General features: G+C 48.2%; 1 protein-coding gene across 4 annotated transcripts in view; it reads right to left on the bottom strand.

Moving 5' to 3' along the window:
- Window positions 1-284: 284 nt before the first annotated feature.
- MKNK1 (MAPK interacting serine/threonine kinase 1) overlaps window positions 285-19,004 on the bottom strand; it is an 87,165-nt gene continuing 68,445 nt past the window's right edge. For all 4 annotated transcript variants that reach the window (XM_063939512.1, XM_063939515.1, XM_063939514.1 and 1 more), the window contains exons 9-12: window positions 2,986-3,180; window positions 2,173-2,337; window positions 1,695-1,738; window positions 285-1,215 (exon numbers count right to left, since the gene is read on the bottom strand). In XM_063939512.1, coding sequence (XP_063795582.1) covers window positions 987-1,215; window positions 1,695-1,738; window positions 2,173-2,337; window positions 2,986-3,180 — 633 coding nt within the window. In that variant the 3' untranslated portion in view covers window positions 285-986. The remainder of the gene's footprint in view (window positions 1,216-1,694; window positions 1,739-2,172; window positions 2,338-2,985; window positions 3,181-19,004) is intronic.

Here is a 19,004-nt window from a genome sequence, read left to right as displayed (position 1 = left end):
CAGCCTCCCTGTGCCTAACTGTAAGAAAAATAATAAAACTAAAGAAGCTCTAGGAGCTCCCCTAGCTGTGACCGGCTCCTCTGGGCACATTTTCTAAACGGAGTCTGATAGGGGGGCTTAGAGGGAGGAGCCAGCCCACACTATTAAACTCTTAAAGTGCCAGTGGCTCCTAATGGACCAATCAATATCCCATGGTACTAATGTGGACCCCAGCATCCTCTAGGACGTAAGAGAAAGCTGATCTGTCATCTAATACTTGTAGAATGAAACGAGTACTCATAAGATAAAAATATGGAAATTTATTTTGGTATAAGTATTAAATAACATTAACAAACAAAACTCTTGATGTCGTTAGGACTTTCACATTTTATGCAGAAATTGTGTCACTTCGATCAGTCACTGACAAGTCAGCTACATATCCGCTTCCATACAAAACGCTCCCCCCACACACACACTCCCACGTTAAAAAAAATACCATTTAAAGTGCTAAAAAAATAAAATGCATCTTTAAACACTCAGAAAACAAAATTAAATAAAAAAAACTGCAGCTTAGGCTCAAGCTGCATTCACTGTGGCTTTGTGATTGTAAAAAGAAAAAAAGAAAAGAAAGAAAAAAGAAAAATTGTACGAAAAAAAGATGAGGCAGATGTGCTGGAAAATTGTGCAACATTAATAAATAAGGGGGAGGAAAGGTTTTTACATTTATCACCTAACAAAAGGTTTGTGTTCCTATAGCAATGGTAACAGACGTGCAGTTGTCACCGTTAGCACCAGGCATATCTTCGTATAATTCGGGGAACACACAAAGAGTTACTGTATGTATCACAGTTATTTAATATTATTTATACATTTCTCTAAATAAAAAAAAGAGGTAGTTCCACTGCAACTGCAAGGAACTGGCAGGCACATTAAAAACTTTTTAAAATCAATTAGAACAGTCACTGATAGCAGTCCGGGTAAAAAGAGATGTACGTTGTCCATATAGCTCAGACGGCCACAGAGCTCGCACTCCCCACGCCACTACCTTTGTTGGCGTGGGCTTGTGCCCTCCGTTTTGCCAGGCGAGAATTAGATGGAGGCGAGAGCCTCACGGAGCAAAAGGTCTGGATTAAACTTTCGTTCTCTTCACTCAGGTCACTGTCATGTTGGGAAATCTGGCGGTTCACCGCAATGGCATCGGCTGCAAACTGGGTCAATTCCTTAGTGCTGCTGTTCCTGCAAGGGAAAGGGATAATTGTAACACCAGCATAGTCTGGAACCGATTCTGTATGATTTACTGATGGTCAGTAAACTAACGCTGGAATCACAACAGTTGGATTCCTGACAGTAGCCCCTCGTGGGCTTGCCATGCTTTGGGCCCAGTAGCTTGCTTCTTCGCTCGGCACACCATTATGTTCCCCCTCGGTTGGTAGCGTGGACCCACCAACCGAGTGGGAATAGCGGGCGTTTGTCAGGATTTCATCGGCTGTCTGGATTCCGGCGCCGGACTCCTGACAGCCGGGAGATTAACTGCGACCGTCTGGAAGATATGCTGCATTGTAACAATGGGGAGGTGTGTATAGCAGGAGGTATATACAAATTGCAGTATACTGCTTAGAAGAATAGAGGATCACTGCAAATACAAAACCTGGATTAGCATTTGTAATGAGATAATGGGGTTATGCTACTTTCACAGGATCTAACCGGAAAACTACCTTTGAAGAACCAGTGGAGTCGGCAGTCCTCTTTCTGGGGCACCCTAAGAAGAAAAGAAAAAAAACACTATTAAGTCGCCATTGCCAATCATCACTATCAATATAGACCACCTAATATCTACCCAATTTTTGGGGTAGAGTGGATTCAGGTGATGGAGAAGAGGAGTAACAACATAGGGGTAACGAGATTGAAGACTGGGGTATCAGCAGGAGGGTACACAAAATTCAGAGTATGAACAAACTGGGGTATCAGCAAAGGGGGTCAGGGATTTAGAGCATGAAAAAACTGGAGTATTAAGAAAGGGGTACAGAGAAGGCTGGAAAAAAATAATAATTCTTAATTCCTTGCTAGTCTCTAAGGGGGATATTCAGTTGTTTGGGTGTCTGTTTTTTACTGTCTACTAGATAGGAAAAAACAGGACACCTAACTGACTTTTCACAAAATTGAATACCACCCTAAATGTGCATCTTTATTTACCCCCTGCACCCATGGGTGCTGAAGTACTTGGGCAGCACTGAGGCGTTGTTTGGCGTCCTGTACGAGCAGCTTTGAGATTAAATCCTTGGCTAGGTTGGAGATGTGGGACCAGTCTTTGTCTGGGAACTCATACTTGCCCTCTTGAATACTTTCAAACAGCTTGTTCTAAAATATTAGTACAGGATTGAAAACAGAAGTAAAATGATTAATAACTTCCATTACTAACACAAGACAAAACCAACTTCAAAAGAAAGGAGTTAGAATAAGATACCAGTAAGCACAAATGGTGCAATAGTTAGCATTACTGCCTCACAGCACTGAGGTCTTCGGTTCAATTCCCACCACGGGTTTGCATAGGTTCCCTACTATATGCCAAAAACATACTGGTAGGCTAATTGGATCCTGACAAAAATTAACCCTAATATATGTGTGCGCACATGTGGTAGGGAATATAGATTGTAAGCTCCACTGGGGCAGGACAGAGGTGAATAGCCAAGTGTTCTCTGTAAAGCGCTACTATACTAAAATAAATAATAAAGATGCAGTATAAACTAACTTGAAGTTACACATCGAGCTGAGCCCGAATCTCTACGAGTGTACCCAAGAATGAATACACTAGCACCCCCTCTGCTGTGCTTAACGGGAGGATCACAGGGTAGCGGGGGTGGGGTGGGTATGATATTGGCAAAGGTTGACAAGGGTTTTCTAAAAGTACTATACTATAGGGCACTTGGCTGAGAGACCTGGGAATCCCTATTGGTCAGTGTAGTAACATGGTGCACAATACACATTTTGTAGAGTTTATTATATTACCTGGCACTCTCTACACACTTCTCCGCGATCCCAGCCACAGTCTGTCCCACAGTTACCCACAAAGGGCGGGTACCCACTCAGCATGATGTACAGGATGACCCCCAAGCTCCACAGGTCACAGCGCTTGTCATAAAATGTGGCTTCCTCTGTGAAAACTTCCACCACCTCTGGAGCCATATATTCTGCTGAGCCGCACTGCAAGAACAACATACAGTTACATCCATGCCAATTCGCACCAACATACATACATACATCAGTGCCATGTCACACTGCACGCAATGTATGGTTACATCGATCTCAGGCCGCACTGCACACGGAGAGGGGTACAGTATGTGGCTGTAGTAACATATGCTGCATGAGGAATGGGGCAGCCAAAGTGATAGTGCCAATCTGAAGTGCAGAAGGGGATTTGGCGAGTGAGATTGAATGGTTTGTATTGAGACCTAACCCTGTATCCTCAGACTTCATGCACTTAATGTTGAGTACACACCTGGCCGAACCACCAACCTGACGATTGGCTAATCAGACGACCTATCTGCCAAATGGTGATATTGCGTGATATATTGGCCATTGCGCACCCACCATAACACATAGGTGGAGAATCAATTGTTATTTGGGTTACCACCACTGGAAGGTACCCGCCAGCAAAAATTCAATTGTTCTGCCATTCGGGAGAGAGTTCAGCAGGTGCAGGAAGGGAGGGTGTTAGTTAGCATTGTTTCCCGACCCCTGTCAGGATTCTATCAATCGGGATGCCGCGGTCAGTAATTACACCGCCAGCATCCCAACCACCGGCATTTCAGCCCCAACCCGCCCCATACATTATTTAAGGAACACCCATATATCTGACTTATTTAGGATTTAATAAGCCTTCCATCCTTTTCAACGAGGGTGCAAAATTATGAGCACCTGTACTTACAACCTACATCACCAAGCAAAACTAACTTAAGTGCCACACCAAACAAAGAACTGATATGCCTGAGCCAGGAGGCGGGGATATATGGACAGGCCCGTTGCATGCTGGGAGGCCGAAAGCTTTGACCGACTGGTGCAAATCCGCTGTCGCATCATCATATCCAAATGTTATCCTGTGCACCCTACCGGAGAAAGGTCCTTTTGCAGGGAGCAAAATGCTCTGCAACCTCCCACCACACAGAATACAGACCCTTTCCACATGTTGCATAAGTCTATTCACGTTCCTAGCTTGCACCGAACCAGACATCTTATCAGACGTGCGTATTTGTAAATACCGATACATTTTTGCAAGCGGCGGCACGCAATGCCACACAATAGCATTCGCCCTGTGCTGATGCACGTGCAAAGAGGAGTTTGAATGTACTGAAAAGCTGTTTTGCTTGTCCTGATCTAATTACTGTTAACGTGTTTTGAAAACTGGAGAAATGAATCTGGTGTTTCTCACGGATACTTGGCGAGCTACAGTGAGGCTGCAATCTGGACAGAGGCACTTTGTAGTGGTAATGTGCAGAAATTACAATTCATTCTCCACAAGGCGACACGTGTGATGTTTTCACTGTGTAGCGATGGGCCGCCTGTTGCCTGGATACAGCCAAATATGGCAGGTTACATGTCCTCTGGCATCCAAGCTAATAAGGCGTAAACAGGCAGTAATTACAAATATATTGTCAGTAAGAATATTTCAAGGGAGGGGGCATAGTTCATGTACACAAACACAGCGCATATTAATTTCTCATACGTACAGACATCAAAGATTCTAATTTATATGTTAATACATTCGGCTCAAATCCCCAGCAAGTAATGCGATTTGAATATTTTATACATATCATTAACCAACTCAACACCATGGATGGCGGATGGTATATCCCAGGATGGTCACCTACATTGACGCCTTCTACAAGCCGGTTCTAGAGAATCACTGGCAGGTCACTTGTGGTGTGCCGTTCAATTTAACTGCACATGGATTTCAAACAAATCTACAATTATTCATCAACTTCTTTCTTAGTGGTCGTTTTAATCTACAGAGTTACAAAGGTAAAAAAGTGTGTAAAATTGTAGCGCCGGATACCCCGCACGGCATCCGCTGCAGCGCCAAATACCCCGCACGGCATCCATTTAAAAATCTGTGTTTGAGTCACAGTGCTTTCAGAATTGTGTTCTAGCACATAATTCATGCGCGACAGGCAGTGGGGGGCTCCGTTTTGAAAACAGAGCTGCTCTCGCAGGACACGTAGCAGCCAATAGCAATCCTCAGTGTCTATCTCTCCATCCAATTACTGCTGGCATGGTCTCCCGATCCAAGAGCCGCCTGATCCTCCCTCCTCACCAGCGCCCTGCTCCATGTGAGACTGAGGGACGGCTCAGAGTAGCAGCAGGCACCGAGCTGTGTTGTGTGACGGCAGCTGCCTCCCTGCACACTAGTCACACCGAGGCACCATGTGTAATCCTGTGTATGTAATGGCGTGCGCCTTAATAAATGTAATGCCTCAGCTTGGGGGATCCCCCCTCCTGACACTGCCTTCATCTCTGGGGTTCTCCTTACTATGGAATAATGAAGACAGTGAGGCACGCAGATGCACCAGTGACCACGGTGCTTGTGATAGACTGCTAGCAGTCCTGGGTTATTCTTTTGCCTCTAATCAGCTCCAAGCACCCAGTACTGCGCCAGTTGCTATCTAATCCTACCACCAGCACCGTCTCCAGTAATGAATGCTCCAAACCCACTCAGCTGCTATCCACACCTACCCCCAGGCACTGCCCCAGTATTGCCTGCCCTTAACCCCCAATAGTGCCCCAGCTGCTATATACCAATGCGCCCGGCACTGCCCCCAGATAATGCCTGCCCCAATTCCCTCCTTTCCCCTAGTACTGCCCTTAACTGCCATCTACCCTTACTCCCTCCTTGCCCCCCGTAGTGACTGCCCCAACCGCTAACTACCCTGACAGCCTCTTTTCCACCCAGGACTGTTCCAACTGCTGCCTGCACTTACCTCCTCCCAATCCCCAGCACTGTCTGCCCTTACTCCCCCCCTACCCCACTTCTCCTTGCCCCTAAACACAGCTCTAGCCCAACTGCTGCTTGCCCTTAACCCCCTCTACCCCAACTGCTGCTTTCCTCCCAGGCCTACCCAAGCTGCCACCTGACTAGAGTACCGTCCCAACTGCTGCCTGTCCTCACCTCCCATAATATGTGATGGGACCCAGAAACAGTGGAATAGGACCCAATTTCTTCTAAGTGAGGGATCCATGGGAACCACAAAATGTTTTCACTCAACACGATCACTGTACACAATATTATCATTTCCACATCTGAATTATTGGCTAAGTCTGCTCCTGATTAGAGGGGAAACGCTGGTCTGCGAGAGAAGGAATTACAGGTTTGCCGTATCAGACCTACAGTATCTAAGGGACGTGACATAGTGCTGTGACACCTGCTGTCATGATTGGACGCCATTCTGACGCCAGAATGCGCATAACTGCAAATAATATTGTATTGATCAATCTCTGCAAATGCCCTGTGTGTGGTTATGTATAAATCCTGTGTAAAAATGTCATAGGAGACTTCGGCCTGACGTGCCACTGCTCCAATGCTGAACTTATAGGGGTGGTGTCATGATCCAGGCCATTTCAAGTAGAAATAGGCCTGTTAATAAGTAGTGTGATATCAATATAGATGATACCAGGATATCCGAGTGACGTATCAATGGATGTGATGCCAAAGCATCTGGGTTATATCGAAATGGGCATGATTGAAATTTGTATTATTCCAACTGATGTATCAATGTACCATTGTGTTATACCAGTCAAGTGTCTTTGCATGTTAAATGGTAGAGACTTAATTGATCTGCTTGTATAGAGATGTTTACAGTACAAAGGTGTCAGATACCCTTTGATGCAGGGACCCAGAGATGGTTGGGAGAATGCATTTGTAAGTTGTAAACACTAGCTTAGAGCTTCAAACAAGCAATTAAAAGATAAGGCAATTTGGCCTGCTAGTATTTCTAAGAGACCCCACAGTATAAGTTATAACAGTGTCTTAGTATGATTGATAAATCTGAATGCCCAGCTTCAAAAGGAAGGGGAAGAGTAATTAGCCAGCCCCTGCATATATGACCAAGAGACCCCATGTTACAGTTGAATTTACACAATTAACTCTGATCTGGAAAAAGGTTAAAATGAACTCTCCAGGGGGTGGGGGGCTGAACAGGCAACCTGAGTTTTAAATCAGGATTTTGGTACTTACCGATAAATCCCTTTCTCCGATTCCACAGGGGCCACTGGAGCGTAGTTACAATGGGGAATAGTAGGCAGTAATTGGGAGCTGGCACTTTAAAAAACTCTAACCCTGTGGCTAGCTCCTCCCCTACTATCTCCCCTCCAAGCCAGTCTACGTAAAACTGTGCCCAAGGAGAGCTGTAATATTGAAAACCTTAAGGTAGAGGAGGTTAATGACGTCCAGTCAACCAGGATAACCCAAACTAAACCTGGAATAGAACCTAACAACAAACAGGCTAACCTGAACTCAACAAGCGGTCATTTATTGAACCGCAAACCGTTAAGCAAAAAACAAGGAGGAACAGCGCTCCGCGGGCGTCCAGTGGCCCCTGTGGAATCGGAGAAAGGGATTTATCGGTAAGTACCAAAATCCTGATTTCTCCTTCATCCACTAGGGGCCACTGGAGCGTAGTTACAATGGGGACGTCCCAGAGCTCCCAGAACGGGTGGGAGAGCGCTGAGAGTCCTGTAAAACCGCTCTGCCAAACTGAGATGCAGAGGCCGCAAAAGTGTCAAACTTGTAGAATTTGACAAACGTATGACGGCCGGACCAAGTAGCCGCCCGACATAAAGTAGTCAGAGACCCCCCGGGCAGCCGCCCACGAAGGTCCCACAGAGCGTGTGGAGTGTGCTGTAATGGAAGATGGAGGTTCCCGAGAAGCTGCCAAATAAGCTTGTCTGATGGTCAGTCGAATCCATCGAGACAAGGTTTGCTTAGGAGGCCGGCCAACCACGGCGGGCAGCGTCGTACAGAACAAATAAGGAATCTGACTTCCGAATAGCTGAAGTCCTATCCACATAGACCTTGAGCGCTCTTACAACGTCCAATGATCTCGTATCCGGAGAGTCCCCCGAGAGGGCCGGGACGACAAGCGGCTGATTGATGTGAAAATCCGACACCACCTTAGGTAGAAAGGACATACGAGTACGAAGCTCGGCCCTATCCGCATGAAACACCAGGTAAGGAGACCTGCAAGAGAGAGCCCCCAGTTCCGACACCCGTCTAGCTGAAGCCAGCGCCAGGAGAAGAACCACCTTCCAGGTGAGATATTTTATCTCTACTGATTCCAGGGGCTCAAACAATGAAGACTGCAGAAAAGACAGGACCAGACTGAGGTCCCATGGCGCTGTCGGAGGACGGAAGGGAGGCTGTATTTGAAGAACCCCTTGAAAGAAGGTCTGAACCTCAGGCAGCAAGGCTAACCTTTTCTGGAAGAAAACCGAAAGAGCAGAGACCTGCACTTTTAGCGAGCCCAGTCTTAGGCCTGCTGAAAAACCCGCCTGCAAAAAACAGAGAAGACGGGCTAAGCTATACACGGAAGGAGAAAATTCTCGACGTTCACACCATGCTACATAAGCCTTCCAAATGCGGTAGTAGTGAGAAGATTTAACTGACTTTCTAGCTCGAAGCATAGTAGGTATAACTGTACGAGGAATCCCCTTCCTTGTCAAGATGGCTCTCTCAACAGCCACGCCGTCAAACGTAGCCTGCGTAAGTCTGGATAAAGAAAAGGACCCTGTTGTAGAAGGTCGTCTCGTAGTGGCAGGGTCCAAGGCTCGGCCACCGACAACAGATGTAGAGTGGAGTACCAAACCCTGCGTGGCCAATCCGGAGCCACTAGGAGAACCAGAGCGTCTTCCCTCTTGATGCGTTGCAGAACCTTCGGCAACAGCGGGAAAGGAGGAAAGAGGTAAACGAACCGGAAATTCCAAGGAGCCGTGAGGGCATCCACGGCCGCCGCCGCCGGGTCCCTTGTCCGAGAGTAATAAAGAGGCAACTGATGGTTCAGGCGGGATGCCATGAGGTCGATCTGTGGTTTTCCCCACCGACGTACCAGTTGCCAAAACACCTGGGGATGTAGCGACCACTCTCCCGGGTGCATGTCCTGTCTGCTTAGATAGTCGGCTTCCCAATTGTCCACTCCCGGAATGAATATTGCCGAGAAGGACAGAGCATACTTCTCCGCCCAGAGAAGGATGTTGGTGACCTCCCTCATCGCCACGCGGCTGCGAGTGCCGCCCTGACGGTTGATGTACGCTACCGTCGTGGCGTTGTCGGACTGAACTCTGACCGCTCAACCGCGCAGGAGGTGATGTGCCTGAAGCAGGGCGTTGTACACCGCCCTTAGTTCGAGAATGTTTATGGGGAGAGCGGATTCGTGGATTGACCAGCGCCCCTGAAACTGATTTCCCAGGGTCACTGCCCCCCAGCCTCGCAGACTGGCGTCCGTGGTGAGGAGAGTCCAATCCCATATGCCGAACCGTCTTCCTTCCAACAGATGGGTCGACTGGAGCCACCAGAGCAGCGACGACCGTGCCTTTGGAGATAGTGTCACCCGCTGATGAAGGAACAGATGAGATCCTGACCACTGATTTAGAAGACACAGCTGAAACGGTCGAGAGTGGAAGCGACCGTACGGAAGAGCTTCGAACGCTGCTACCATCTTTCCCAGCAGGCGAATGCAGAGATACACTGACACCCGACGGTGTTGAAGGACCAATCTTACCAGTGTCTACAGAGACAGTATCTTGTCCTGCGGAAGGAAAACCCTCTGATGGACTGTGTCGAGAATCATTCCCAGAAACAACAGCCGTTGTGAGGGGCATAAGTGAGACTTCGGGAAATTCAGGATCCACCCGTGTCGAATCAGAAGGTCCTGTGTCATCCGGATATTCTGAAGTAACCGTTCTGCTGAGCTTGCTTTTATTAGCAGATCGTCCAGATAGGGAACAATTGTCACACCCTGCTTCCGAAGTAGGGCCATCATGACCGCCATGACCTTTGTGAACACTCTGGGAGCAGAAGAGAGACCGAAAGGAAGGGCCTGGAACTGTAAATGAGCGTCCTGTATTGCGAACCGGAGAAAAGCCTGATGAGGAGGCCAAATGGGAACATGTAAGTATGCGTCCTTGATGTCTAAGGATGCCAGAAACTCGTCTTTTTCCAACCCCGCAATAACAGACTGGAGGGACTCCATCTTGAACTTGAATACCTTCAAATACGGATTGAGATCTTTCAAGTTCAGGATTGGTCTGACTGAGCCGTCCGGCTTCGGTACTAGAAACAGGCTTGAGTAATAGCCCTGTTTCCGATGATGCGAGGGAACAGGGATCACAACCCTTGCAGATCGAAGCTTCTGGACCGCGGCTTGTAAGGCAACTCCCCGGTTGTCGGAAACTGGCAAACCCGTGGTAAAGAACCGCTGGGGCGGTTGTTCCTGAAAAACGAGCTTGTAACCGCAAGTGATGAGATCCCGGACCCAAGCATCTGGGCAGGACTGTATCCAGACCTCCTTGAAATCCCACAAACGAGCTCCCACCCTGTGATCTCCCAGGTGGGAGGGAGGCCCGTCATGCGGTGGCAGTGGTAGAAGACTTAACGTCTGACTGGGCCGAGGCTGTGGAACCTCTGCCCCTGCCTCTACCTCTATGGCCACGGAAGGTAGAAGCTCCAGCCCTGGCCTGTCCTCGAAACCTGGAAGGGGCACGAAAGGATCGAAAAGAGGGACCCCTATATGGTCCGCGAGCGGCTGGAGCAGCAGAAGGAAGATAAGCCGACCTACCCCCGGTGGCTGTAGAGATCCAGGCATCCAGATCCTTACCAAACAGAAACTCACCCGTAAAGGGCAACGCCTTTGCCGCCCTTTTGGATTCCGTATCCGCATGCCAATGCCGGAGCCATAGAGCTCTGCGGGCCGCAATTGCTAAAGCGGAAATTCTAGCTCCGAGAACACCTATGTCCTTGGATGCTTCGCAAAGATAAAGGGCTGATTCACGGATGTGTTCTGCCAACTCTATCAATTGATCCGCCGGTAATTCGTCACGAATTCCAGAGGACAATTGTTCTGCCCAAGCTTCGATCGCCTTGTTGGCCCAACAACCTACCTGCGCCGGGCGATGTAAAACCCCTGCCGCAGAGTAAATATTCTTTAAGGTAGATTCCAACTTCCTATCTGACGCCTCCTTAAGTGAAGCTGCCCCCGGAACAGGCAGGACCGTCTTTTTGGACAGATGAGACACCGAAGGATCCACAATCGGAGAGGTCTCATAGCGCGTTCTGCTATCTGCGGGAAAAGGATAGGAAGACAACAGTTTTCTTGATACCTGAAATTTCGCGTCTGGATGCTTCCAGGCTGCCGTTATGAGCGCATCCAGCTCCTCCGAAACTGGAAAGGTCACCGGCAGGTATTGGTTGGTGCCAAACCTTGAAGGGCGTAAGGTGTCTTCCGTCTCCTCCACCTGTAATACTGAGCGAATAGCAGTAATAAGAGCCTCTATACCCTGAGCTACTGGTTCAGAGTCCCCATATACCTGATCGTCCTCAGTATCCTGGATATCCACATCCTGTATATCCTGTACATCTAATCCCGCCTCATCTAATTGAGGCATATCATCGTCAAAGTCCTGTAACACAGAGGCTAGCAATCTCTTTTTTGCTGCCTGTTGAGGGGGGCTAAAGGACGGGGCTTGGGAAGGGATTACAGCCCTGGAAAGCCCTTCCACTGACTTTGCCAATGAGACTGCCCATGCAGGTTCTGGCGCCGGTACCGGGACAAGCTGTCGGAACCGGGCCAACTCCCTATCTTCCCGAGAGGCTTTAAGTTCCCCAGTCAGCAAGGACATCACCTCTGTGAGTTGTGTCGTCCATGTCGGGGCGCTCTGGGGTTCTGAGGAGGGCTGAGCCGATGGCTGTGACTCCTCACCTGAAACCTGACCCTGCTTTTGTGTTGCCTTGGAGCCTTTGCTGGCCATGGCAGCACCTAAACTTGATACCCTTCCCCCACAGGAAAACAGCTATAGGCAGAATGGGAGGGAGGGGAGGGAAGCAGGGAAAAGAATGCAGCCACAGCAGCCCGATCTGTCCTGCACGATACTGTGTGCAGTGACAGGCTGAAGCAAGCTAAATATATGTGCCTTGCAGTGCCCCCGAGTGTCCCCCTTCCCCACTGTAACCGCTCACTGTGGTCGCGTGGCCTCCGTAACGCGCTGCTGCTGAAGGGAAAAGGACGGGTCCCCAGCGCGCGCTACTTCCGGGCGCGCAGAGCGGGGCTAAGCCCCGCCCCCCTCCACGACGGCGCCAAATTCAAAGCTGCTGTGTCTCCTTATGCCAGATCCCCGTAGCGGCTCTGTGAGCCGCGCTGGCGGGGATCCGAGCAGGGAGGAGGGCGGGCGGGCGGGAGAGCGGCACTGCGCTGCTGTTTCTTCTTTTTTTTTTGTTAAATAATAATCCGAAGGGGGGGGGGGGGGGGGTACTGGAGGGGTGTTCTGTCACTGCCCCCCTATCAGTCAGTCACCATTAATAAAATTAATTCTCTTCAAAACCCCTGTCACCCCTTCATCCCAACACTCTGGGGGGAAGAGGGGGAAATACACACTCACCTTTCAGTGGTGGAGGGTGGCCCCCGACACACGCCGCGGTGTCCGGCCGCAGATACTCACCGCTGCCGTGCTGCCGGAATCTTCTGCTGGAGGAGTGGCCCCGACACGCGCCGCACGCAGCGGTGTCCGGCCAGCTCAGGAGAGCTCAGTGTCTCCCTCAGCCGGGGCCCATCCCGAGCCGCACGCAGCTGCGATGGGACCCCGCCGGCAGCTCCCGCGGTGCAGACTGGCAGTGGCAGAGCTGCCAGTCTGTGCGTGTGTGAAAGAAAAAATAAAATAATAAAGAAAAGAGAAAAAATTCTTCAGCTAAACCCAAGTGAACCAGCTCCCTTGGGCACTAAACTAAGACTGGCTTGGAGGGGAGATAGTAGGGGAGGAGCTAGCCACAGGGTTAGAGTTTTTTAAAGTGCCAGCTCCCAATTACTGCCTACTATTCCCCATTGTAACTACGCTCCAGTGGCCCCTAGTGGATGAAGGAGAAATAGGAGAAACACAGGCTGCAAAGTATGCATTATCAAGGAAGCGAGTCAAGAAAGCATCCTGGCTCTGTAAGGTCCCGAATATCTGAAGAGGCTTCACTTCATCCCATCGTTCTACTCTGCATGTGTGCTAGGATCTGGGGGGGTTTATCTCCCTATTTTTATTTTCTTGAAATTGTCTTTTCTGCTGTGAGTTTGACTTTGTATCATTATATTCTTGTAACTTTCTTTTTTCTGTAACATAAGCTTTAAAGTGTTTTACTTGAATTAAATAATCATTTTTAGATCTGGTTTTTGTTGTGTATCCAACCCAACTCTCTGAAAGAGGTGTTACCAAAATATTAATAATTCTGGGTGCAGGCAAAAGCCATAAGTTTGCCTTGTGTCATACCCTAGACGTTTGTACTTTGGCTGATGGCAGTGACCGTGTTGAAATTAACGCACGCGCTCAGGTATCCAGTAACCGTGTCACGTGGCAGGGTTTCGCAGATTGGCGTATCTGGGGAATCGCCGTGCCTAGGATCGTGACACCTGCTCCCTTCAGTGACTATACAGAATAAGCATTTCCATAACTCGTGAACACACTTTCAAACATGTTGCTGAAAGAATAACAAATACATAAATCACAAACTAGACCAGCGAATAAAAAAACACCACTGTGCTTTATACCATGCGTTGTATGAGCTAACAAGCCCTAACAAAATAAAAATGCTATAAAAAGAAATCCGGGCTGTAGAATATACAAATCAATAGCAAAGCAGTTATACTGCTGTAACCAGCACATGGGAACGACATTAAAAGCCGGTACAGAACGATGCAGTACACCACATCAATAATAAGATTTTACTTACCGATAAATCTATTTCTCGGAGTCCGTAGTGGATGCTGGGGTTCCTGAAAGGACCATGGGGAATAGCGGCTCCGCAGGAGACAGGGCACAAAAAGTAAAGCTTTTTCAGATCAGGTGGTGTGCACTGGCTCCTCCCCCTATGACCCTCCTCCAGACTCCAGTTAGGTACTGTGCCCGGACGAGCGTACACAATAAGGGAGGATTTTGAATCCCGGGTAAGACTCATACCAGCCACACCAATCACACCGTACAACCTGTGATCTAAACCCAGTTAACAGTATGATAACAGCGGAGCCTCTGAAAGATGGCTTCCTTCAACAATAACCCGAATTAGTTAACAATAACTATGTACAATTTATGCAGATAATCCGCACTTGGGATGGGCGCCCAGCATCCACTACGGACTCCGAGAAATAGATTTATCGGTAAGTAAAATCTTATTTTCTCTATCGTCCTAGTGGATGCTGGGGTTCCTGAAAGGACCATGGGGATTATACCAAAGCTCCCAAACGGGCGGGAGAGTGCGGATGACTCTGCAGCACCGAATGAGAGAACTCCAGGTCCTCCTTAGCCAGAGTATCAAATTTGTAAAATTTTACAAACGTGTTCTCCCCTGACCACGTAGCTGCTCGGCAAAGTTGTAATGCCGAGACCCCTCGGGCAGCCGCCCAAGATGAGCCCACCTTCCTTGTGGAGTGGGCCTTTACAGATTTAGGCTGTGGCAGGCCTGCCACAGAATGTGCAAGTTGGATTGTGCTACAGATCCAACGAGCAATCGTCTGCTTAGACGCAGGAGCACCCATCTTGTTGGGTGCATACAATATAAACAACGAGTCAGATTTTCTGACTCCAGCTGTCCTTGCAATATATATTTTTAATGCTCTGACAACGTCCAGTAACTTGGAGTCCTCCAAGTCACTTGTAGCCGCAGGCACTACAATAGGCTGGTTCAGATGAAATGCTGACACCACCTTAGGGAGAAAATGCGGACGAGTCCGCAGTTCTGCCCTGTCCGAATGGAAAATCAGATATGGGCTTTTGTAAGATAAAGCTGCCAATTCTGATACTCTCCTGGCAGAAGCCAGGGCTAGAAGCATGGTCACTTTCCAAGTGAGATATTTCAAATCCACCTTATTTAGTGGTTCAAACCAATGAGATTTTAGAAAGTCCAAAACCACATTGAGATCCCACGGTGCCACTGGAGGCACCACAGGAGGCTGTATATGCAGCACTCCCTTAACAAAGGTCTGGACTTCAGGGACTGAAGCCAATTCTTTTTGAAAGAAAATCGACAGGGCCGAAATTTGAACCTTAATAGATCCCAATTTGAGACCCATAGACAATCCTGATTGCAGGAAATGTAGGAATCGACCCAGTTGAAATTCCTCCGTCGGAGCACTCCGATCTTCGCACCACGCAACATATTTTCGCCAAATTCGGTGATAATGTTGCACGGTTACTTCCTTCCTTGCTTTAATCAAAGTAGGAATGACTTCTTCCGGCATGCCTTTTTCCTTTAGGATCCGGCGTTCAACCGCCATGCCGTCAAACGCAGCCGCGGTAAGTCTTGAAACAGACAGGGACCCTGCTGAAGCAAGTCCCTCCTTAGAGGTAGAGGCCACGGATCTTCCGTGATCATCTCTTGAAGTTCCGGGTACCAAGTCCTTCTTGGCCAATCCGGAACCACTAGTATCGTTCTTACGCCTCTTTGCCGTATAATTCTCAATACTTTTGGTATGAGAGGCAGAGGAGGAAACACATACACCGACTGGTACACCCAAGGCGTTACCAGCGCGTCCACAGCTATTGCCTGCGGATCTCTTGACCTGGCGCAATACCTGTCCAGTTTTTTGTTGAGGCGAGACGCCATCATGTCCACCATTGGTCTTTCCCAACGGGTTACCAGCATGTGGAAGACTTCTGGATGAAGTCCCCACTCTCCCGGGTGAAGATCGTGTCTGCTGAGGAAGTCTGCTTCCCAGTTGTCCACTCCCGGGATGAACACTGCTGAAAGTGCTATCACATGATTCTCTGCCCAGCGAAGAATCCTTGCAGCTTCTGCCATTGCACTCCTGCTTCTTGTGCCGCCCTGTCTGTTCACATGGGCGACTGCCGTGATGTTGTCCGACTGGATCAACACCGGTTTTCCCTGAAGCAGAGGTTCTGCCTGGCTTAGAGCATTGTATATTGCTCTTAGTTCCAGAATGTTTATGTGAAGAGACGTTTCCAGGCTCGTCCATACTCCCTGGAAGTTTCTTCCTTGTGTGACTGCTCCCCAGCCTCTCAGGCTGGCGTCCGTGGTCACCAGGATCCAATCCTGTATGCCGAATCTGCGGCCCTCCAATAGATGAGGACTCTGCAACCACCACAGAAGAGACACCCTTGTCCTTGGAGACAGGGGTATCCGTAGGTGCATCTGAAGATGCGACCCTGACCATTTGTCCAACAGATCCCTTTGGAAAATTCTTGCGTGGAATCTGCCGAATGGAATTGCTTCGTAAGAAGCCACCATTTTTCCCAGGACTCTTGTGCATTGATGTACAGACACCTTTCCTGGTTTTAGGAGGTTCCTGACAAGGTCGGATAACTCCTTGGCTTTTTCCTCCGGGAGAAAAACCTTTTTCTGAACCGTGTCCAGAATCATCCCTAGGAACAGCAGACGAGTTGTCGGCATTAACTGGGATTTTGGAATATTCAGAATCCACCCGTGCTGTTTTAGCACTTCTTGAGACAGTGCTAATCCCATCTCTAGCTGTTCTCTGGACCTCGCCCTTATTAGGAGATCGTCCAAGTATGGGATAATTAATATGCCTTTTCTTCGAAGAAGAATCATCATCTCGGCCATTACCTTTGTAAAGATCCGAGGTGCCGTGGACAATCCGAACGGCAGCGTCTGAAACTGATAGTGACAGTTTTGTACAACGAACCTGAGGTACCCCTGGTGTGAGGGGTAAATTGGAACGTGGAGATACGCATCCTTGATGTCCAAGGATACCATAAAGTCCCCCTCTTCCAGGTTCGCTATCACTGCTCTGAGTGACTCCATCTTGAACTTGAACTTCTTTATGTACAGGTTCAAGGACTTCAGATTTAGAATAGGCCTTACCGAGCCATCCGGCTTCGGTACCACAAAAAGAGTGGAATAATACCCCTTCCCTTGTTGTAGAAGAGGTACCTTGACTATCACCTGCTGAGAGTACAGCTTGTGAATGGCTTCCAAAACCGTCTCCCTTTCGGAGGGGGACGTTGGTAAAGCAGACTTCAGGAAACGGCGAGGTGGATCTGTCTCTAATTCCAACCTGTACCCTTGAGATATTATCTGCAGGATCCAGGGATCTACCTGCGAGTGAGCCCACTGCGCGCTGTAATTTTTGAGACGACCGCCCACCGTCCCCGAGTCCGCTTGAGAAGCCCCAGCGTCATGCTGAGGCTTTTGTAGAAGCCGGGGAGGGCTTCTGTTCCTGGGAAGGAGCTGCGTGTTGCTGTCTCTTCCCTCGACCTCTGCCTCGTGGCAGATATGAATAGCCCTTTGCTCTCTTATTTTTAAAGGAACGAAAATAGGATTTTGGTACTTACCAGGTAAATCCTTTTCTTTGAATCCATAGGGGGCACTGGAGTACTCTTGGGATATGGACGGGCGTAGCCGAACAAAGGCACTGAATATTCAAATTCAGGACTCTCCCCCCCCTCCATATCCCCAAGTACCTCAGTGTACCTTGCCAGTGTTTTTTACTGAGCGAACAGGATATAGAGAGGTTGACAATGGAGAATCCCTATAACATAACGGACAACCACAAAGTTGATCCGTAACCTTATTGTCAACTAAACAGTTGACACCTTAACCGATAGAACTTTATAATTTGAGCCAATCGGTGAAAATGTGTTACCATAAGCTCCCTTGAGCTTAATACCATCCAAGTTAAATTTGTTCACTAAGCTCCTTTGAGCTTAAAACAACCCAGGTAAAACTGCTCTGGGTGGGCGTCCAGTGCCCCCTATGGATTCAAAGAAAAGGATTTACCTGGTAAGTACCAAAATCCTATTTTCTTTATCATCCACTAGGGGTCACTGGAGTACTCTTGGGACGTACCAAAGCTTCCCTCGTGGGCGGGAGAGCTGTTTGATACTTGTAACAGTAGGCAGGCCAAAGCTAAATGCTGATGGCGCCACCATTAATAACGTATAAACGTGCACAAACGTGGTGCACTGAAGGCTATGTAGCCGCGTTGTAGACGCTCCACGACCCGTTGGGTCTGACATTCCCACAGAACCTGTGGGATGAACTATTACTGACGTAGGCGATTGTAACTTAGCCTTAAAGTAAGTCTGACTTGTAGTCATTATTATCCAACTGGATAATGTCTGCTGAGAAACTGGCTAACCCCAGTTTACAGTATCATATAGAACAAACAACGTATTCAGATCACGTACTGTAGACGTTCGGTACATATATAAACGCGTAACGCGTGTACCACATTCAGAATTCAAGAATGTGCAGTCCACACAGGAACCACTATTGGTATATTGGTGTGAAGAATACGAAAGCGGATTTCGTCCGAAGATCTGCTTTGTCATGAGAAACTCAAATACGGTGGCTTGGAATACAAGGCACCCAAATATGAAAACAAAACCTTTGCCGAAGCACCCTTGCCGAAGGCAAGGCTAGAAGAAAAATGTTTTCCAAAGTGAGAAACTTAATTCTCATTTGTTGTAAAGGTTCAAAAAATATGAAACTTACTTCCCCTTTGTTGAAAGGGTTCCAAAATATGAAAACTGTAATAAATCTGAACCCAACCTCAAATCGCCTGGCGCTGTAGGTGGGATAAATAGAGTCTGAACTTTGGTGACACCTTGTAGAAAGATGTTTACAGACGCAAATAGAGGCAAACTTCTTTGAAAATACGTTTACCACACAGATACCTGCACTGTTAGTGCAGATGAACGCAGTTTTCCATTCCATCCCGTTTAACAGAATACGGGTACTTGAAGTATGATGTTGGAAACTTCTGAGGTTTACAACCTATGTAAGCACACGAAATGTTTTAATAATGAGCTGCCTT

This window comes from Pseudophryne corroboree, chromosome 9 (genome assembly GCF_028390025.1).
Source record: "Pseudophryne corroboree isolate aPseCor3 chromosome 9, aPseCor3.hap2, whole genome shotgun sequence".
Lineage (NCBI taxonomy): Eukaryota > Metazoa > Chordata > Amphibia > Anura > Myobatrachidae > Pseudophryne > Pseudophryne corroboree.
The sequence above is the reverse complement of the archived record's forward strand: the minus strand, read 5'-3'. Positions and strand labels throughout refer to the sequence as shown.